General features: G+C 48.5%; 1 protein-coding gene across 1 annotated transcript in view; it reads left to right on the forward strand.

Annotated features, from left to right (window-relative positions):
* pard6gb (par-6 family cell polarity regulator gamma b) overlaps nt 1–22,500 on the forward strand; it is a 32,106-nt gene that overhangs the window by 215 nt on the left and 9,391 nt on the right. Inside the window, exons 1-2 of the mRNA XM_060043177.1 lie at nt 1–192; nt 5,280–5,502. The exon at nt 1–192 is cut by the window's left edge and continues 215 nt beyond it. Of these exons, the coding sequence (XP_059899160.1) occupies nt 121–192; nt 5,280–5,502 (295 nt within the window). The 5' untranslated portion in view covers nt 1–120. The remainder of the gene's footprint in view (nt 193–5,279; nt 5,503–22,500) is intronic.

Consider the following 22,500-nt stretch of genomic DNA (forward strand, 5'->3'; position numbering starts at 1 on the left):
GAACGAGAACAACAACGAGGCGACAGGACAGGAGCATTTATTCACAATAGTCTGGAGCCGAGGCTTATCTCTGCGGGGAAACGCTGTTGAACTTTTTTTTTGCTACAATCACACACCAAAATGAATCGGAGTTTTCATAAATCGCAACCTTTGCGATACGCGGATTGTAATGCGGTGGAGGTTAAAAGCAAGGTGAGTGTCTCCGGCGCACATATCGTATTCCTATCTGGCTATTAACAGAAAGAAATGATAACACATGGTCATTCCCATCCCGTAACGGGCGGTAGTAGTCGGGTACAGCTTAGTGGAAATATGGATTGTACAATAAACTGCAAAAATCTCGATGAGAATTCCCCAGTGCCTCATGCAATGGGACAAAACGGACGCGTGAGGAACCGAGTGCACGTTTTGTACTGCGTGCATAGATGTGTGTACTTTACATTACGATGCACATTGTAGTAGCGCCGCGGTGTCCCCGTCCCACCAGCCACTATAGGGCGCTGGGAGTGTGGACCTATTGATGCGACGGCTAATGTTTTGGAGGGCTTCCACCCGCGTATAACCAGGAGTTCATAGATAGGGAGAAGAAATAGCACACGGGGAATATTTCTGAATCGCACTGAAGTGATCCCACTAACTTAATTATTAATACAATGCCAACAAGCGTCTTTTCACAGACGTCAGTGTGAGTCAGCGAGTATTTCAACTTTAGGATAGTGTGCCCGTTTCCCCTCACATCCCGCTAGACTATATCCTAATGTAGTATAAAACGCAACATAATGGATCGTCATGAAGTCTCAAATTATGTATTTTCTTTACTCACTTGATTCAATTCTCTGTTAGTCTCAAAAGACAATTCAGGCTCAGGATTATAGGTAAATACTTAGACATCCCATGTGTCACATCCACTGGAAGGTGCATCACAAGAACTGTCATCACTTAAAAATGCATCTATGGCCCAAGGCGAAAGGACCTGGACCCCTCCTCTCCGCCGATACCCACCATGCCTCCATGTTCATGTGCAAATCAATGGCGAAACAACAAGACGTGACTCATTGACTCAAATGCAATGTGTTGTCGTTTTGGAGGCCGGGTATCAGGGCATGGGCTGGGTGGGGTGGGGTATGGTGCAGGGGTAGTGACGAAAGAATGCTGTGAGAACTCTGCTATGGGAACGCCGAGGAAGGGTGGGGGTGCGGGTCACGTCTATTTACACTGAAGTTGGCTGTGGTCCATTTGTTTCGTCGCTGGTGTGAATGAGCCCTGCTTCCAAAAGTGAAGGCTCCCCTATTATCTGCCTGGACACTCCGCATAGGTTTCAGCTCTGCCCTTATTCCTAGCGCCAGTGAAGACTGACATGACCCAGTGGCAGCGTTGAGAGAGAGAGGGCCGTGTTTGTTTTTTAATGCCTAGCTCTCTTTCTACCGGTCGGATCGAAGACGGATAGCGGGATAGGCTTTGACTTGTGCATACATGAACGAAGTCTTGCATAACAAGACAGTAGAGCAGGAGGCCTTCGCTGTTGTTGAAAGTTTCTGAAGCGCATGCCCCTTCCAATTGCAATGGAGGACAGGTAAACCTGTATCTCATTGGCCTGTATATGTTTTTAAACCTCATAAAACACTGTTGTAAGTGTGTCATGGAGGGGTAAAGTCAGGCCAGTATTGACACCAGCTGATGGGAGTGCGCTGGTCACAATGGTCACCCACACAATGGCCTCAGAAGCAAAGGAAGGTGTCGGAGCAAGTGTATTCTCGTCCAGGTTCAACAACAGATGCTGGAGTGTGTGTGTGTGTGTGTGTGTGTGTGTGTGTGTGTGTGTGTGTGTGTGTGTGTGTGTGTGTGTGTGTGTGTGTGTGTGTGTGTGTGTGTGTGTGTGTGTGTGTGTGTGTGTGTGTGTGTGTGTGTGTGTGTGTGTGTACGCTTGTCATAGGTGTCAAGCTATTGTCACTCTCGCTCGAGAGCCAGGGCATCACTTGTCCTTGCCATCCCACATTGTTCTCAGAGTGACTCACGGCTCTATTTGCGTACCTACGAGTGAGCCGTGACGTCACTGCATTCACCTGCCGGGGCCATTGTGATTCCATCTATAGATACACCGATCAGATCAGTAGTGATCCTCTTTGTGGTTGGACCTGGCTTATCGTACATCGCTCCCATTGCTGGAGGAAGAGGAGATGGCTAGTCGTACTACTGAAAAAACGACTGTGTACTACTGTGCTCCAATTTCAGCCCACTGAATCAAAAGTGTGCCTGATGGAATGCGAGTATTGGATTGGGTTACAGTTGGCAGCCATTTTGAAAGGTTGATGACGTTGTCTTGATCGCCCGCTCGATAATGTCAATGCCCTGACAGTTTTTCACTCGGGCGAAGAATATTAAGGGTCACAGGCACTTCAGAAGTCCAACCTAATCTAATTGTTCAAACTTTGTGTATGTGCCCTGACTCAACTATTTGTTTAAGTTCCTTATTCTATAAAACAAAGATGGATAGGTACTCTGTGATAGAGATTACAGATGACATTCCCTTCTGTTTTGTCCCTGTTCTATTCAAAGTACATAAGTACACTAATTAAAGAGTACACACACAGTCTGAGAGAAGCCCAACTGTTTTGTGTTAATACTCTTATCTTCAGATAGTTCAGTGGTAAACAAAGCTGTTCGGGAAACAGCTGAGGAAATCCCATTACAACTCTGGTGGACTAGTGTGTGAACGTGCTTGAGATAAATGGTTGATATAAGTAGTAAACAAACGCTGGAGAAAATGTTTACCACGTTGGCTGCTGCCGTCATCTTGGGCAAATTTAGGGACTGGTAATGATGCAATTCATGATAATTCTCTTTAATCTGACGATAATTCTTTCCATTACAAGTTACCAGAATCCAAAGTGATGTCTTAAATGTGCTTGCTTATCTGCCAATCAGCCAAGAAAAACCCAACCATTCATTTATTTTCCATCCATGAACCAACAATTTGAATTGAACTGCAACATTTAACAGCAAATGTTATTTGTTACTTGTTAAACTACGTAAAAAATTCATAGATTATCAAAATGGGATTCTAACAATGTTCTGTTGATGGACAAATCTATGAATAAACTCATTGTCGAAGCCGTAGTGTAGGTCTAGCTAGAGGGGTCGGGTTTAGTCCGGGTAGCCTTGTTTTGTTTTCTTGTGGGAAATGTGTGATTAGCAATATTTGGACCAACCCAGGGGTTTTCTTGGTGACTATCTGTGACCCTGGTCTGTCAGCGCTGGTTTCACTCTCCTGAAGGTCTTGTCAGCGGGGGGGGGGGCCTGAGGTGATAGTGGAGGTAATCAGTGGGCTCGTCCTTCATTGACAGTACAAGAGTTTCATCAAATAGTTTGATGGATTTTACTTCACTAAAAGAGCCCTTGTTGTAGTGTATGAGAGGGTCTTGCAGAATTGGTTTACACACTATATTGTTTTGAAACCATTGGAGAAATCTAAAAACCGAGGCTATCTTATTCCTAAAATGGAATACAAAATCAGTATCAACAAGAAGCAGGGCTGTGCTGGCTAAAAACAACATCGCATCCACTCCACACACTAGTCAGAGGTGACTAGATCCAGCTTGTTCCAACCTGCTCAAACGATTGGCCAGAAGGTGCGGTGATGTCAGTGTTCTTGTGGTGTATTCTTAGTACAGGGTTTAAAATGTTAGGCCAGTGATTAATATCCCCGTGTTCAGACTTGTCCCAACCCAAAGAGCCCTTTTACTAGTTTTCTCACTCCAGCTTACATCACACACAGTTTGCACCTCTGTCACGACAATCAACAAGAATTATATTATGTTAATTATGTTATGTTTTAAAAGACATGCATACAACATCTCGCACATCTTTGAGTTGTTCTTTGTTCTACTTTACGTTATCTGATGTCCATATTGTTTGACATTAACCTGCGAGTGCAGACGACTGGTGAGGTGTGCTGCAGAAACCAGTTCTCCAACTTTATAAAGGTGTCCTTCAAAAGGGTGTGTGTGTGTGTGTGTGTGTGTGTGTGTGTGTGTGTGTGTGTGTGTGTGTGTGTGTGTGTGTGTGTGTGTGTGTGTGTGTGTGTGTGTGTGTGTGTGTGTGTGTGTGTGTGTGGGAGTCAGCTTTAATCTGTACACCAGGCTGCACATGCAGTTCCCCAGAATGTCGTGTGTTCACTCACGATCCCATGTCCTTTGCTAATTACAGCGTAGGCTCTCCTCCCCCCCCCCCCCCCCCTGCCTCTCTCCCCCGGCTCTTCTTCTGCTGCTATCTGTGTTCTGCCGTGCTCCCCTCCCCTCCCACCGCCATATGTTTCTTCTTCTTCTTCCCTTCCTTTCCCCTCTCCTTCGTGACCCTCTAATGATAATGTAGAGAAAACACGCCAACGCGAATCACCAAATTACAGGAGTGCCGTGGCCTTGGCCAACCCCACCCGCTGCACCCACCACCACCGGCACCATCATGTCTCTCTGTCCCATGTTGACTCCATCTCTCTTCGGGGAGGGGGCGGGTCACCTCTTGGTGGTCCCTCCTGTGTGGAGGTCCCTGACCTGAACACCAGATGACCAGGGAGTCCTGTTTTGCGTAAACGCACTGTACGACGTCACAACCAGCGCTTAGTCACCTACCTGGGTTGTACTGCCTTTTGTTCCAGCCCCCTCCCCCCCCCCCCCCCCACACTCCCTTTTTTCCATTTCCTGCCTTAAGTTGGGCAACTGCTTTTGAGTGAAATCGTAGGTTTTAACAGGTTAATCGTCGTTTTCCGTCACGGCCTCGCGACTGTCTAAGGGTTGTCGCATCGGTAACTTTATCCTACTAAATAAAATATCATGCTTCCTGAGAAATGTAAATTTAGCTCTGTTCTTTTTTTCATGAAGACCGGCTTCCTGCTCGCTATGTAATTAGTGGAAGATACCATCGCTAGCGCTCTGTTGAAACCGGTCTCCGAGGATTGCAGCCAGTTTAGTCTTCTGCATATGTCCTGCAGGGAACTTCCAGTGTGGTTTTCAAAATAAAAGCTTACCCGTGTCAAAAAATAAAAGGCTTGCTGACTGTATCAAAGTAAAAGCTTGCCTGTATCGGAATAAAAGCCTGCCTGTATTGAAAATAAAAGCCTTTCTGTATCGAAATAAAAGCAAGCCCGTGTCAAAATAAAAGCCTTACTGTATCAAAGTAAAGACATGGTGCTTCTAAAGTGAACTCGCTCGCTAGCTTGCTATCTTTGGGGTTAACGAAGCCGTCCTATCTTCCTCCTCACACGTCTTTCTCTCCTTCCTCAGTATGGGGCGGAGTTTCGGCGGTTCTCGGTGGACCGGGTGAAGCCGGGGAAGTTTGAGGAGTTCTCTCGGCTCATCATGCACATCCACCGCATCGCCAACATGGAGCTGATGATCGGCTATGCCGACGTGCACGGCGACCTGCTGCCCATCAACAACGACGACAACTTCTGCAAGGCCGTGTCCATGGCCCACCCCCTGCTGCGCATCTTCATCCAGAGACAAGGTAGGCGCACACGCAGTCACGAGGTCATGCGTGCACGTTGGACATACCCTCCGTGTGAAGACACGCGTGTACAAATGAATGGTAAATGGACTGCATTTGTACAGCGCTTTTTTTAACCACGCTAAGCGCTTTACAATATTGCCTAACCGTCACCCATTCATTCACACAACGACGGCGGTGTCCACACTGAAAGGCGACAGCCAGCTCGTCGGCAGCTGTTGGGGTGAGGTGCATTGCTCAGGGACACCTCCACACTTGGCTAATAGGAGCTAGGGGATCGAACTAGCAACCTTGCAGCGACCAGCCAACCCGCTCTACCTCCTGAGCCACATGCCGCCCAACGACATGTATGCATGTATGCATTCAAAGACGCATGCATACACGCATGTGTGTATATACTTCCAGACACAAACAGACCCGCACACGATCACAGAGCAAGACAGATGAGTGTGTGAGGGAAGGTGAGGCTTGTGGTACAGCACCTGGCGTCTACATTGTGTGTGTGTGCTACATTGAAACTGGGCTTCTTAGAACTTCATCTTGGGTTTATTTTTAGTAGTGTGTATTCCTGGGATGCTATTGATGCTTTTGAAGCATGTATCCTGTGTTTTGACTTTGGCAACTCATTCAAAACTTTTGCTGCGGAAAAGCATAAGTTGCCAAGGGGTTATACCTCAATAATGCTTTTTCCTCTCGTGTGTGTGTGTGTGTGTGTGTGTGTGTGTGTGTGTGTGTGTGTGTGTGTGTGTGTGTGTGTGTGTGTGTGTGTGTGTGTGTGTGTGTGTGTGTGTGTGTGTGTGTGTGTGTGTGTGTGTGTGTGTGTGTGTGTGTGTGTGTGTGTGTGTGCATTTCCTGACCCCTTATTGGCTATATCTGTCCGTTTTTTTTGTCTGCCTCAGCTAAGTCCTGTGTCTTAACCAAAACACACACACACACACACACACACACACACACACACACACACACACACACACACACACACACACACACACACAGTGGCTGTCACCCCCATAGAAATCAGGTCATTGAGCCCAGCCTGTATCCCAGCATACCAGACATTACTGGTAGACAAAAGATCTGCATGAAAAGAGAGGGCCCTTCAGTGTGTGTGTGTGTGTGTGTGTGTGTGTGTGTGTGTGTGTGTGGTGGAGGTTTTCTCAGGCTGTGTGCGTGTGCTTGTTGCTTGGATATGTTTAGTCTCAGGACGCTCCACGGTAGCTCTACACTCACGGGGTGATCTCACTTGATGTGGAATTCTGCATTCAGTTCCACTTCTTAGCCTGTGTTTAGAGCCAAGATGGCCGCCAGGTGAAAATGCAAATTGGTGTAAGTGCAGTGAGGCGGTAAAACGACGACCCACAGACAATTATTGCATTCCCTGCTTTTTGAATGCAAGATAAACCCCCTCAAAGCCTACTTTTAGGGGGTTTATTTGAACGGTAGTGAGCTTTGTCGGATTTAAAAAATAAATCTGTTCCTCAGTTTAAGGCGCCATCGTTATTATCTGGATTGTTCTCCACCGATATTTGATTCATGACGATGAACACTGTTTGATAATAAGGGGCATATGCCACAGAAATGTAACCAAACTCGGGCTGTTCTGATGCAATCCTGGTCGCAATGGCAACCGCATATTCACAAGTGTGTGCGTGTGTGTGTGTGTGAGTGTGAGTCATAGCCAGCTCTGTGACCATGGGTTGGGGGGTCTGGATGCTACACTAATCTTTTAGCTCTCCAGACTCACTGTGGAGTCTTTTGTTGTGGAACTAACAATGAGGTATGTGTGTTTTGATTCTGGTCAAGCATATGTGTCTTACCGTCTGTGTGTGTGTGTGTGTGTGTGCATTAATGTGTGTGTGTGTGAAGAGGCGTCACTCTGTGATAGCCAGGCGTGCCAGGCAGTGCTGTCCTTCAAGCGGGCAGGTCATTGCTCGGTGGCTGTGTGGATGAGCTCACTGGTTCCTTCTGGTCCTGCTGGGAGGCAACTGGTCTAATGCACACACACACACGCACACGCGCGCACGCACGCACACGCGCGCGTACAAACGCTGTTCAAAGTCTTGTTCAACTCCGCTTGGCCCTTTTGGCTTGATGTTCATTTCTTGATGTTCATTTCTCATATAGCCACAGCTTTTAATTATTCACAGCGTGTTGCATTATTATTTCTATCCAGTTTTAGGACTGGTGTCATCACTAATAGATTGAATACCCAGCAAGGGTTGGGCCACAGAGGTGGGACTGTAGTGGGGGGGGGGGGTGGGGGGTGTTCAGGGTCTGGGACACTTTCTATGGTATCTGAGTTGGCATCTTCCTGTGTGTTTTAAGTGTTTGCTGTGCAAACACGTCAACAGTGGCTAGACCACAGGACATCCTGCGGTCGGCGGACCAGAGGTGCAGATCTGATCTGAGATCTGGATTTGACTAATGACCTTCCTGGGATCTGAAGCGGAGGAGAAAGCTCTGGTTCACCTGGAGCGCTGAGCCAGGTCACCCACCTGACCCCGTGCAGTCCTTGCTCCAGTCCTGGGGAGATCGGATATCCTTGTGTTTTCTTTTGAACCGGCCCGCTCTTCTGTGTGTTTGTGTGTGTGTGTGTGTGTGTTTGAAGTGGTGCGCACGAGACCGTTACGACATCCGCTATTATCTAACACACACACACACACGGGGGGGGGTGGGGGGGGGGGTCCAAAGGATCATTGTTGGTATGATCCAAAGGATCATTGTTGGTATGATCCCTAAAGGCATGTATGCTTGGTTGTCACGGTGTGGCTTTTCTTTTTTGTGCAGACGTGACACTGTTGCCTATTATTTGCTCTGGGGTGTATGTATGATGACGGGCTGTGTGGAGCGCGCCCAGGGAATAGCAGTGAGTGTACACTTTACAGCTTTGTCTCACAACAATGCACAATAAAGTGCATGAGCACACAGGCTTAGTCAAAGCACCGCCTATCGCGGGACAAGACAATTCTTGTTCTCCCCTCGCGGTTACAGGAATGTGTTTTAAGAGTGAGAATGAGCATTACTGTTTTTTTTAAGTTGCAAATGCCCGAGACCGTTTTTGTTTTTATAGAGGTGGATCTTGGTAAGGAATCACACACCAGACAGTTGGCCTTATTTTAGAATATTACTATTTTACCTTCCACCCAAGTGCCTGGAAGCACGTGTACGTCGATCCTGAATTAATATTTAACAAACGATATCTGACTCGGCAGATTTTACGGAGAAGCATTCCCAACACGTGCGGCGCGAACCACCTGTTTCAGTTACACTCCTAGTAAAACACATGTTCCCTCATCATCAGGGGATTAGGATTCCCCAACAATGATCAGGTTAACGGTAATAGCGTGTTTATTTATTTACTCACGTTTCCCCAAAGGCACGGTGTGTTAGCTTAGCGTAAGCTCCCCCGATAGACCACAACATTAGCCGTGTGATTGAGTCAAAACACCCCCGTCAAGGTGCCGGAGGAGGTATGTGATGTGTTGTTTTTATATTTAGACCGCAGCGATCCACCCGACGCTGTGTCAGTTCTCTTGCATAAATCCTTAATCCGTCGGTAACAAAGCCACGACTGTTGACAAAATACACACACAAACTGACTGGGTTCGTCTTTTGAGAAGAAGCTTCGTTTCTGGACGCAGTTCTGCCTATTTACTGCACCATCATGGACGAATACCATTCGTATTCGAAAGTTGTTTATTTCACTGCGAGATTACAGCTGGATGTAGTGTGACTGATTGGTGGGGAGGTTAAACATTTTGCCTGTGTTTTTCCGTTAGTGAATGTTGTTGAGAGGGTCGTTGTTGTGGTGCAGGTATCTGGGGTCAGCCTGTGTATGACAATAGTCCTTGGAAACAGTTAGCAGGACCACTGTGTGTGACTTCTGTGTCTGTATCGTAGAGGCCTTGTGGGGACACAGCGTCGTAGCTCACGTTGTAGGGAAGTCGTTGTGGGGTCTTATCTGTGACATTCAAATAGCAACCCTGTCCGTATTCCATTCAGAGGTATAACGTACACTTATCTGAATTTGATATTCAAATAGGTTTTAATGCTTCGATCTGCCCTCCTATCTTTTGTTATTGCTCACACTTGACCGTGTATTCTTATCTCTCCTCGTAAGGAATAATTCAAAGTAGGTCTCGGATAACGCTTTTCAGGACGTCGGGCAAATACTACTGCCCTGGTCTGCCAGACAGGAAACCATTTATTTAATCACTGGCTATGCTATTTATATTGAAACAAAGTGGGGAATGATGATTTGCGAATAAGAGCATAGTTGCCTTACTTGTAGAGCTAGACGTAAACACCCAAGTCTACTCAAATCGACCTCATTCATTCATGCATTGGACTATGTCTTGCTGAAGTCCGAGAAAAAAAAAAATCATAGAATCTTAGAAATGTCAACTCTTCCAATTATGTGAACCGCAACTTAACGACCTGAACGGACCACATAATCTGCTTCTGCAGCGTGCCTGCGTGTCAGCAGTCTGTTTTTCTCCCAAAAAAAGAGAGGGACAGAGCTGTTTGTGTCGGCAACTGCAGCGGGCTGAACTCAGACTAAACTCTGGAGGAGACACCAAACAGGGAGCCAGCGCCACTTGGGTTGGAGTTTAAAAAACACAGCCAGGCCAAGGTCATGGCCTACAACGGGGCCAAACACACACGCACGCACGCACGCAGGTCAACAAGCCGTGCTATCTCCACAACACCTGTGAAAAGAACAGTGCTGGATGTGAGCTTCACGTGAGGGGAACAGGTGGCCCCCTGAGTTCACATCATGCTAGCAGGACTAGAGAGGAGACGCCAGCTCAGCCCTCAAAAGATCAGAACAAAAGCGGTCCAACGCAGATCTGTTTAGCATTTATTTTGACTACCTCTGGCCTCAATGCGGAGCAATACAGCTTTGAAGTCGTCTGAAATAAGAACATAAAAAGTTTATTGATCGATTGTACTTTTGTACTTGAGCCATGCTCGGCGTGAGTATTGTTAAAGTTGATTGATTGGCTACCGACAGTGAGGTAATATCATGTATTTAACATGCAGAGAACGCATGTTAACGTCAGTGTGGACGTCCAAACTCAAAAAACAAAAGTGCATCTGCAATGTTTAATGTTCGCTAGTGTGGACCTGTTTTCTTTATTAAATCCTAACTATTTGACCTCTCTACAAACCCTGCTCTGTGAGTAGAGCCATATGAGAGAGTAAACACATTTTAGTTTCTGTTTTCATCAAAGGACACTTTAATGTCGTATCACGTCAACTGCTGGGAAATATTGAAATAAAGTGTGTGTGTGTGTGTGTGTGTGTGTGTGTGTGTGTGTGTGTGTGTGTGTGTGTGTGTGTGTGTGTGTGTGTGTGTGTGTGTGTGTGTGTGTGTGTGTGTGTGTGTGTGTGTGTGTGTGTGTGTGTGGGCCTGTGTCCAATTGTAGGCACCAAGTCACGGTTGAACCAGACCACAGCAGGAGAAAGTGGCTGTGAGACAGATGTGTGTGTATGTTTGTTGGACATCATGTTTGCCTCACATCAGCGTTTGACCCCCGGTGGTTACTGGTGTGTTCCGCAGAAACCACATCCAGGGAGGGGGATGGAGAGACTGTACTAGAAGTCGCTGCTATAAGCAGCACGGATTGAACACGTTGCCTTGTCACAGTAAAGCGAATGCAGACCACCATTCAGGTGTAGCATTTTAAGAGCTCTCTATTGTCTCCGGAGCTTTCCATCCTAATGTACTGGTCTCTCGCGTTAATCCGCTGAACTTAAAGATAAGTTGACTAACCACATGAAAAAGACAACCTCGCTCTCGCTCTCTCCAACACGGCGAGAGAGAGAGAGAGGTTGTCTTTTTCATGTGTTCAATCAAGTTATTTATAGCATGCTGTCTTTACGCTAGGCCTAGCCTTATTGTGCGCGGCGATACTATAATGGTCCCCTTCTCTCCCTGCGCAACATCAAAAGTGTCTTTGAGAGGGCCCGTCCATTATGTTGAAGCTGCTCGCACTTCTGGTCTTTGTGCTCCACATCTGAGCAGGGCCCCGGGGCTTCAAGAGTGCTGGTTGCGTAAACGGGGTAAAGATAATAATAATACAGTACATGCATGTTATAATGACCAGACCCCCGCCGAGTTCAGACCAGCTGTCTGTTCTACCGAGATGTTGTGGATGCCCTCTCTTCATTCTTTCTTTCTCACTGTTATTCATTCTTTCCTACTTTTTTCCCTGTAAATGATTTTTTTTTTCCATTAAATTTGGAATGTCTTTTCAGTATGTAAAGGATTGAGCATCCATGTATTATATAGATATGAATACCTGTCTGGAATAGAGTCCTTAAAATAGTGTCTGTCTGTCTGTAGGCTACCTACAGACAGACAGAGAGACAGACTGACTCTGTCTGTCTGCCTGTCCCTTCACTGACCCCACCGTCTCCGCCTCCATACAACGTAGGTGCTTAGACAACCGGTCTTTACAACAGGCCCATTGTTGAGACTGGATCGTACCAAACGGCACCAGCACAGGGCCCGCCCCCTTTATAGATCAGCTTCTGGAGGGACGGACGGAGGGGGGCTGGGGGCTGGGGGCTGTCTGCATTCCTGGACTCCGTGCTCCAGGTAGCGCTTGAGACCGCTCCAGATTCCTTGCATATTAGTGTCTGCCTCAGACCGTTGGACTTACTGGAAGCAATGGGGGGAAAGAGAAGAAAAAAGACTGGTGGTTGAAGCTGAGTGGGTGGGACCTTGGGGGGGGGGGGGGGGGGGGGGGGGCGTGGGGCTAGGGGTCGGGGGTCAGGCTGACGAGAGAGGGAGGGAGAAGGGCGGGTGGGGGGGGTGGGGGTGGGGGGGGAGAAGGGGGAGCCCACCCCTTTCAAGTTGGTTCCGTAACCCTGTCGCTCACTGGCTCTGACCAAGGCGCTGCTCTGTGAATGTACATAATAATGGCCGCCCTTGGGTCTACCCAGGTCTGGTGAATGGTTAACACGGATTGGGTTTGGTGGTCCCACAAAGCGCAGTGTTCAAATACTCCTCTCTGCTCTTCCTAGTGCCCCGTAGCTCCAGTACGCACAACGCAAAACGAGAGCTGCAAGCTGAGCGCTGGGAAGCTGGAGGACGGTTAAGCAGGGGGAGGAAAAAGGATCAATTCCGGGCGAGTTTTGTGGTGAAGAAGTATTTCTTGATGAGTGATTGGCAAAGCCTCCGCAGATACTGTCTCCGCAGCATAAATGCCTTCGGAAATGTCTCCTCCCATGTAAAAACGCTGCATTTGTAATAAAACTTGAACCACTGTTTAGTGTGTGCGTGCGTGTGTAAATGGCTCCCATGCGCGGTTGCCAAGCGCAGCAGAATATTACAGTAGTGATCAGTCATGTGAAGGGTTCGAGGACGAAGGGGTTTGAAGAAGAGCGAGGCGAGGAAGAGGGACGGCGGGCACCATGGTCGACGGGTCGTGTCCGTCTTGCGGTCTGGCCCCCGGGCGTGTTGCTGATGCAGAGGTCTGCGCTCCACACAGCTCTCTGGGAAAACTGTGTGTGGTGTGGAGGAGCGGAAGGCCGCGCGCACAGAGCCGGTCCAAGTGTAGAGACCTGAACCGCCAGACACAGACGGGCCCCGGATCAGTTGCAGACAGAGCCGGTCGTGTGTAGACCTGGACAGCCAGATACAGACGGGCCCCGGATCAGTTGCAGACAGAGCCGGTCCAAGTGTAGAGACCTGAACCGCCAGACACAGACGGGCCCCGGATCAGTTGCAGACAGAGCCGGTCCAAGTGTAGAGACCTGAACCGCCAGACACAGACGGGCCCCGGATCAGTTGCAGACAGAGCCGGTCGTGTGTAGACCTGGACAGCCAGATACAGACGGGCCCCGGATCAGTTGCTGAAGTGAGGTTGTTTTTTTTGTTCTTTGCAGTTCATCCAAGGAAAACTCGAGGTGTGAAAGGCCAGTTTCAGATTCCTGCATTCCCATCGGCAGCTGATGGATAAACAATCTGGCTCCTACATAAAACTGCACAACAGACACAATAGTTCCGCTCTTCCCATTGGTCAGTTGTCTTCCTTTTGTGTAGCTCTTCCGGCCGATTCGAATGCACCTGTGTATACTGGGGCAGCGTTACCCAGACTGTAAACACAGAACTCTTACGGTTTAAAGAAGCTCTGCGTCACTAACCACAAATTCACCAGACAGTGTGTGTGTGTGTGTGTGTGGGCTTGTCTGTAAAATTACCCTGGTGTGTGTGAGCACAATGGCGCCCGCAGTTAAAGTGTGATGGAGCTGGCTGGTGTCTGAGTTAGTTGGGGTGTGCATGTCGGATGGGAACTGCTTTCCTTTGTCCCCCCCCCATGACTGGAAGCCCCTCACACCCAGGGCCAGTAAATCAAGTGGACGAGGAAGGAGAAAACATGCGTAGAAGAGACACTAATGCGATCGGACTTCTTCAACAGGCGATCAAACATGAGGTGTATTTCCGCGTGCTTCGTAGTTATTACCTTTTTGGTGGGTTTCTGTGACTCATTTTTATTTTTTGTACGTTTTTATGGCCTTGGAACAACCGGTGAATGGCCTTCAAGCGTTGCCGTGGAGATGCAGGCCGCCGGTGGCGTTGTTTTATTGGGGTTAAGCAGCGTTGCCTAGTGGAGGATGCACCCGACTTGAGTTTCCTTTTCCCCCACTCGAGCATTCCAGCGCTAACACAACAGGGCTAACATTTTGCCGTCTTCCTCTGTTTTCTGTTCCTCTGCCACATGGATCAAAACCTTCTACCTCACAATCGTTAAGTCTCTTTCTCTTGCTCGCTCTCACTCTGATGTCAAACCCCTACCCCCCCCCCCCCCCCCCCCCCCCCCCCCATCCCCCGCTGTGTGGAGGCGGGACGCCGGTCGGCCTGTGTTTTAATTAAACTCACAACGTCTGTTGTTTTAGCCTGTGTGTGTGCTTTTTTGTGGTCTTTGGGTCTCTGCCTCATTTTATGTTTTACAACCCCACTTAAAACGGTGGATCGGACCTTCCTCCCTCCTCTCCCTCCTCACCCCCATTACATTGAAGTCTTTCTTTTTCCCAGACATTCTGTGAGGGATTATTTTTTTTTTTTTCTTCCAAACCTGGGACTCTCCCACCACGAGCAGACAGGGTTGCTTGTGTTTTTTCTTTTAGTTTTCAGCAGCATTGTTTTTCGGTGGTTTTACAGACCGGAGTCAGACGGCCTAGAGCCTCTGTTGACCTCCTGTCCCCGACTGGTTTCACCAAAGTGCTTTTGCTCGCAAGGCTGAAGCCTCTTGATTTACCTTTTTATAGAGGGATAATGACAAGGTTGAAGGAAAACCATTTCAAGTGAGTCAGAGGTCGAAGTAAACAAACATGACCCAAACATGGAAGCCTTGCAGGGGAATATTTTCTTCCAGAAGATAAGTTTATAATATTGGGAAAATTATAACCTGATTATTTTCCACACTTGGGACTAATTAAAGATTTGATGGCAAGTGCGCATTTACGGTTGAGTCACATCAAATTCTGATTTGGAGGAATTTAACTGAGAATAGTTACGGAAATAACCGACCTATACTTGGACCCTTTGGGGTAATTGCACGTTGGAAAGGCCCAATATAGCCAAATATAGTCATCTGGGGACACGTCCACTACACCCAGACCACACCGTGATGCCAAACCTGCACATGGAGAGAAACGAGACCCAAATACTTCCGTTCTATCCGTGTGTGTGTGTGTGTGTGTGTGTGTGTGTGTGTGTGTGTGTGTGTGTGTGTGTGTGTGTGTGTGTGTGTGTGTGTGTGTGTGTGTGTGTGTGTGTGTGTGTGTGTGTGTGTGTGTGTGTGTGATGTTTCTTTGGAAGAGACCCTCACCACTGGCATGTTGTGGTCGATGGCGTGGGGGAAAAAACAGTGAAGACATCCCAGCTCACGATCAACACTAAACCAACTGAAATTTGTTCCCGCCCGACCAAATATTTAGGCTATTCTATTTATTTTCCCTTTCTTTATTTTTTTTACATCCACATAAAGTACGGTTCCAGTGCCAAACTCTGGCGTCTGATTATTTATTTTGTGTGGTTCCCAGGGATTTGAAGATGATGCTACGAAATCCAAGCTCATGTCCTTTGCTTAGCTAGCACAAGCTATTATCTGAAGCTACGAAAGGCTAGGCAAGTGTATTTTGCTTAAGCTAGCACAAAAAATGTCTGCAGTGACGTGAGGACAACCTCTCCGCAACTCCCGATTCCGTAGCCCCGCCCCCTTTATGCTCTAATTGGTCTGTTGAATACCACATGATACGCTGTGTAACAGTTTGGCTTTCTCAACCGATTTCGCTTTTCGGTTTCCAGCTTGTTTTAATTCCCATCAAGCAAACTACTGTCAACAGTGTTGTGGATTGGGGGGGGGGGGGGGGGTGCAGAAACATATTTCAATATGTCCTTTGTAATATAGTAATATACGACACATCCAACCCCATTAAACCCCACTCGCCCTGGAGGAATGTTCTCCAGTTTATTTGCTGGTACGAAGAGAAGAGACAACGCAGAGACTGGCTGGGAGACATGATGCGAGACATGATGCGAGATGGGGGGAGGCTGGATACCAAATCCATGAGAGGCAGGGGGTGAGTCCGGGGTTAGGGAGGAGAGGTTGCGGTCGTGGGGGGCGTTATTAGGGTGGAGCTGGGTGATCGCTCAGGGAACAGGGCCCTGCAGAAGGAGGAGGCGTCTGCTCCTCCCTAATTACATCCCTGCTGCGGGACGGGGCCGGACACGCCGTGGGTGCGTGTGAGTGTGCTTTTGTGTTTTTAATAATTCATAAGCGTATGCTGAGGCCCAAAACGGAGACTTTCACACACTCGACGCTGATTCCCATGACGCAAGTGCCAGCTTGTGTGCAATGACGAGTCTGCTCGGACACACCTCTGGGTTCACTAAATTTATCAAAGCACAGATAATCTGTGTGGTTACCCGAGGTGGTACATGTCACGCCAAATGCATTCGTTAACCGATTTTAAAGTGGCAATCTCAAAGATCCTTCGAGATAAGCGGTATTTGTTCCCAGAGATACAGTAACGAGACCCAGTTTGGTAGCGTTCATAATCCTGCCACTGCAAGGGCTTTCATCAGCGGGCCTAAGGCTCAATCCCCATTGTGATGCCTGATTCTGCGATGGATAGTGACTTAACAGACATTTATTTACATTAAATCTTGGCACTTTAAAAGACAAGATTTAAAAAAAATAATAATAATTATTTTCTCTCGTTTAACGGTGTTATATTTCAAAGAAAAACTGAACTCTGAGCTCCCAAAGGTCTCTTTCTATACACTTTGGAGCAGTTTGTTGGAGTTGCCATCCGAAACGTACGGCCTCTGGCTACCAAGGGTTATTTTGAGCATCCATAATTACTGAGAAGAAGGGACTGACTGGGCTGGCTTTTAGCAGCATGTATCCACCGCTGGCGTGGCTACAACACAGGGGCTGTACAAAGAGCACAGGGCCCATGCTTAAGGTGGACGGGGAAAGCAATGTTGTGTTTGCTTTGCAACCATGTCGGTTTCTATTTCTTTTTTCTTTTTCGGTTGCTGTTTACGGCAATCATGCTAATCCCTGACTTCATGTGCCAGTCGCGGCGGGTGTGTAATACTGTAATACCCACCAAACAATGTTTATAGCTTCACACGGGTTCTTTGTTTGGGTGTAGTTAGCATAATCTACACCTTTTTGCCTGGAGGGGAACCCACTGTGCTGTTTGGAGTGCAAACCACATCTACGTGACGGATATCATGCAACACGCGGGAATGCTGATTACCCCATCCATCACCTGAAACCATTCCTATCAGTCTAGAGTTTGTCCTAGTCCACTAGTGGTCTCCTGGTGTTTATCTCCCTCGGACCACATGAAGGATTCTATGACCGTTGAGACAAAACTCAACCCCAATCCGTCATCAGTTGTCACACTTGCACACTCAGACCTACAGATTGATGGACGTGCTGCCTGTTAACTCTTGGTCTTGTTTTCATTATAAAGCCAATAAATCTGTCGTCTATCGGTGTGAACATTCTATTAATCGCTTTGGCCACCAAAGCTGTCCTCCACGTTGCATTTGAACCGGGATTGGACCAGGTGTTTATCAGGTGTATTTATTTTTCAAGACATGCGCTTTGTAATAGATAAGTTAACTCCAACAACTGATTTGGAGGTTGTTTCTCCCTCAATGGTGTGTGTGTGTGTGTGTGTGTGTGTGTGTGTGTGTGTGTGTGTGTGTGTGTGTGTGTGTGTGTGTGTGTGTGTGTGTGTGTGTGTGTGTGTGTGTGTGTGTGTGTGTGTGTGTGTGACTGCCTGGGTTTGGTGCATGTGCGTGCTTCCAACATCATCTCGCCATGGTGCCCTAAAGCTCAGAGCTGAGCCTCACATAAAGTACATATCTACATCTATATTTAGGTCACATGGCTCAAACAATGAGACAAGCTGTCATCCCCTTCCCCCCCCATCCCCCCCAGCCCCTTTGGACGATTGTGTTAAAGCCATAACTGGTGCCGACAGCCTCCTCCTCATTGGCTACACTGGGGCCGGCCAGCGGTGGTTCCTATTGGCCGTGAGGGTCGGCGGTCACCAGAGCAGTGGTCTGAGAAAGTTCTGGAACTCTACTTTGCTTCTTCGATACCCGTTTGGGAAGCTTTCTCCTTGACTTTGTGCAAAAAGAGGTCGTGAGTTTCTGCTGTAAGAAATATTGCTAATCGAGACTCTCCTTCATTCCCACCCATCCCAGGACAATTAATATTCCCTCTGCCCTGCAGGAAATTTTTCTGCCATAACCCCATGACCGATGTCCATAACAACACGCTGTTTTTCCATCAGGATGACAGCGAGGAGTCGAGGACTGTACGTTTTTCTGCTCTTTCGGCCTCACCCGGTCAGCCTGTGTTCCCCGACGGAGGAAGTGCAGAGGATGAGCCTTAATAACACCGGCTTCCTTGAGATAACAACTCCTCTGCGTGTCATGGCCGGCCGTGTCCGTTGCCGTCCCACGCGGCAGTCTGCCGCCGCTCTCTCCGATGGCCCGTCTGCCCGTTAATGCCACTTTGATTAACGTCTACCTCGGCCGCCCCGTGTAGGCTGGACTGGGCTGGCTTGAGTTTTTTTCGGAGAAGTCCTCGCGACGCAGGTTGAATGACAAACGTACTGTTGTTCAAAACCCCTTCGCAGCCGACCGGCGGTTTGAGACTTCTCATTTTTTCATAGACAAACTTTTGTTATTAGTTTGGTGTCGTTAGTGGAGGAGATTTATGCATTTTTTTCTTTTTCAAAGGTATTGACGTTAGTCTCTTAACCTTTTTGTCAACTCATGACTCACTCGCACTCCATTACTGAGCGGGAGAGAGATGCTTATTGAAAACTCTCTCTCTCAGTTTAGTCAAACACACACACACAGACACTCACAAACACGTGCACACACACACGCACACAGCAACACACACGGTGAGAAGATCACCTCCCTGCAGACTCCGTGCCTCCCCTCTCCAAACATGTGGGCCGCGGGACAGCCTGTGAGTCTGGCCGACTCAGCAATTCAGATGGAGAGGGAGGGAGGGAGGGGGGGAGGGGGAGGAAGGAAGACATGGAGGAGGGAGGGAAACGGGAGACGGGGGAAGTGGGGAAGAGGCTCTGACTGACTCCCTTTTTAGACAGTTGTGTGTGTGTGTGTGTGTGTGTGTGTGTGTGCGTGTGTTTCTTGATTTTCCTGACTCCATTAATGGTTTGCCCCGTATCTATTCAAATGACGCTCGCATTCGCACACTCTCACAGGAAGGTGCGCGGCGGGGAGACGTGCAGGCATGTCTGAGCCTGCGTGTCTGAGTTACCCGACTGCAACGGGAACACTGGAAATCAATTGTCACACGATTGGAGGGATCTTTATTAGCCATTACTACTATCGCGTTACCATTACCGTCACTCAGCAGTTCCATTGTGTTTGTCCTTCTTCAATGTCTCATTGAATATACGTCGCTACGTCGTCTATTTTTAAAGGCGGTGATACCTAAATTCTTAGTTTGGATTACAAACTATTACTAGGACGGCTCAATGTGTATTATTCTAGCATAGAGCTGCTAGCACTAGATGATGACGTTTCTAGCTGCTGTTGCTAGTACATTTTTCTGACGCGCACTCTTGGGCTGAACTGTGTGTGTGTGTGTGTGTGTGTGTGTGTGTGTGTGTGTGTGTGTGTGTGTGTGTGTGTGTGTGTGTGTGTGTGTGTGTGTGTGTGTGTGTGTGTGTGTGTGTGTGTGTGTGTGTGTGTGTGTGTGTGCGCCCCGGGGCACTTTCATGTGGTGCGGTTGTCCCTGCGTCAAGTTTCTTTTTTTGTTATGTTTCGACGGTAAAGTGAATGTTTTGGATTTCGTCACATTCGGTTATTGGTTGTTTATCAAAATGTTCTCCTCTCCTTCCCGGCATTGACTAAGTACTTTTTATCTCTGTCGCTGACAAGATGGCGGCAAGTCTGGTTAGTGTATCGAGACGCTGCCCGGGGCTTAAAGTTGTATCTTCACAGATACAAAAGATGGTGGAAAGGTCAAAGTGTGTCGAATCTACTCTTTGATACGTGTGTGTGTGTGTGTGTGTGTGTGTGTGTGTGTGTGTGTGTGTGTGTGTGTGTGTGTGTGTGTGTGTGTGTGTGTGTGTGTGTGTGTGTGTGTGTGTGTGTGTGTGTGTGTGACGGCCTGTGTAGGAGCAGGGGGGTGGAGGTGGTTTTTAGCTAATCCTTCCAGGCAGTCTGGTGTGTCTCACCTCCGTCCAGGGGCAGATTAAGAGGCCCGGGGGGGGGGGGGGGGGCCTGGCTCCGATCACTGCCAGCCTCCTGGAGAGGGCGGGGCAAACGTAGGCAGCCCCCCGCCCTCTCCCAACACAGGACGGACAGACCTATTACAGTTGACAGAAATATGGACGGCTCATGTGATCAATGGTCCTCCTGTCTTGACCCTAGAGCAAGGCATTAACGCTGCCCGGGGTAGAGGTTTTGATTCCCTACCGGAATCAAACCCACCGGACCCCGTGTGGGTTAACACATGTAATAAACGTGCCCACTTGCGGTGTTCTAAGCTGCTTCCGATAAAAGCGTCCATTAAACATGACGTATTTATATTCTTTTAATATTCCATCATGGTTGGGTCTTTTGGTCCCAGCGATGTTTATCACTGGGAGAATTGGGCAGGCGTTTACAGTTGTTTGACGGGTTTCCCATAATGCAGTTGTTGGGGGGGGGGGGGGGGGACTACTTCCCGCACAGGACTGTACTTCCCGCACTGTCCAGTGCGGGAAGTAAGGGGAGGTAATCCACACGTGTGTGTGTGTGTGTGTGTGTGTGTGTGATCGTAGTGACAGAAGCACTCTGTACGTGCCGGCCTGTTACTGTTAGTTCTCATTCCCCAGTCCTTTCTCGTGATTGGTTCCTGGGTTATGACTCCCACCTCGCACACGGCCACACCCAGAGATCCCATGAGCACGCACACACATCAAGGAGGTTCTAAAGAATCCACGTTTGTATTGAGACACTTTTGATATAATAAAAAAAGAAAGAGCTTCTCTGTATCATTTATCGAAAGATTTGCCTAGTTTGTAGGCTGCTGTATTCCATATAGTTAGTTATGCGCTGGCTCACACACACACTAGCCAGGTCAGACCATATTGCCAGAGTCCCCCCGGCCCAAGCCCCCACCCCCAGTCTTACAACTGGGACCTATACAGTACGTCTATAATGTATATAACGTGTCTTTTTGAACTTTGGTTCACTCAAACCCCCTGAATCGGAGCGCTGACCTCTCTCCTCCTCTCTCTGTCGAGTGGAGTTTATTTTGGATCTCCAAGAGGACAATTTTAGCGATGGCGTTTATTTTGAATCTGGACTCCCTGAAAGTAATGTATTGATTTTGGACCAGGGTTCAATCTCTGGTGTGTCGGCTGTAACACCATGCCTGCTGCACACAGACGGACAGAAACATAGAAAGACAGACGGCCTGTCGACCACATGGTAGTAAAAACCCTTCCCTGGATTCAAACCCCCAGCCCGAGCTGCTTGGAGCCAGGTGAGGGCAGGGTTGGCGGCAATCAATCATCGTTTTTATCGTTCTTTTTTTCTGAAAAAGTAAGGCCAGTGAGGGCACACACACACACACACACACACACACACACACACACACACACACACACACACACACAGCTCTCTCTCCCCTTAGTATTCCATGCTACAGAGACGTGAGGGGCACTAATGATGGGGTTGGGGGTTGCGGTTGGGTGGTGCGGTGGGCGTTGACACCTGCAGGTGGGGGTGGGGCCGAGGGTGGAGACTCTGTGCACTCACTCCCCCACCCTGCTGTGCACGCCCAGCTCTGCCTAACGCGTCCCAGATGTGCTGGCAGGCACCACAGCATCTATGGAACAGAGTGTGGGGAACAGATAACGTGTGTGGGTGTGTGTGTGTGTGTGTGTGTGTGTGTCACTCATCCCAGCCTGACCTGTTGAACTCCCGCTCCGCCGGCTAATCGACTCAGCGCGGGCACGGCGTTGTCGTACCGGGCCGTTCCCAACAATGACTCGTGTTTCTCCCGCCGTATGCATCACCCCCCGGTCCCAGCCCAAGCTCTTCAACTTCTTTGTGTTTTTTTTTTAAGCGAATCACACCCCCTCTCTCACGTGTCCGTACACGTCGCGCCCCGTGAGCGCGCTGTCGTCGCTGACTCGCTCGCCGTCGCAGCCCCGGCGGCGAGGAGACGACCCCCCCCCCTCCCCCCCCCCCTCCCCCTCCCCTCTCCCCCCGTCTGTTTTCCATCCCTCCAACTGTCAGCGGACGCGCCGGCCTGTATTCCGGCGCACTCCAACTTTCCATCCGAGCCTCAACCAGCCCTGACAAGAATGCTAAATATGTTTGCTTATTTTAAAGAAGACTTTTTCTTTTTTTTCCCCCTCTCTTCCCCAGCCTGGATTCTTTTATTTTTCTTCCCCCCGTCTCCGAGTTGATATTTGCTG

Source organism: Gadus macrocephalus, chromosome 22 (genome assembly GCF_031168955.1).
Source record: "Gadus macrocephalus chromosome 22, ASM3116895v1".
NCBI lineage: Eukaryota > Metazoa > Chordata > Actinopteri > Gadiformes > Gadidae > Gadus > Gadus macrocephalus.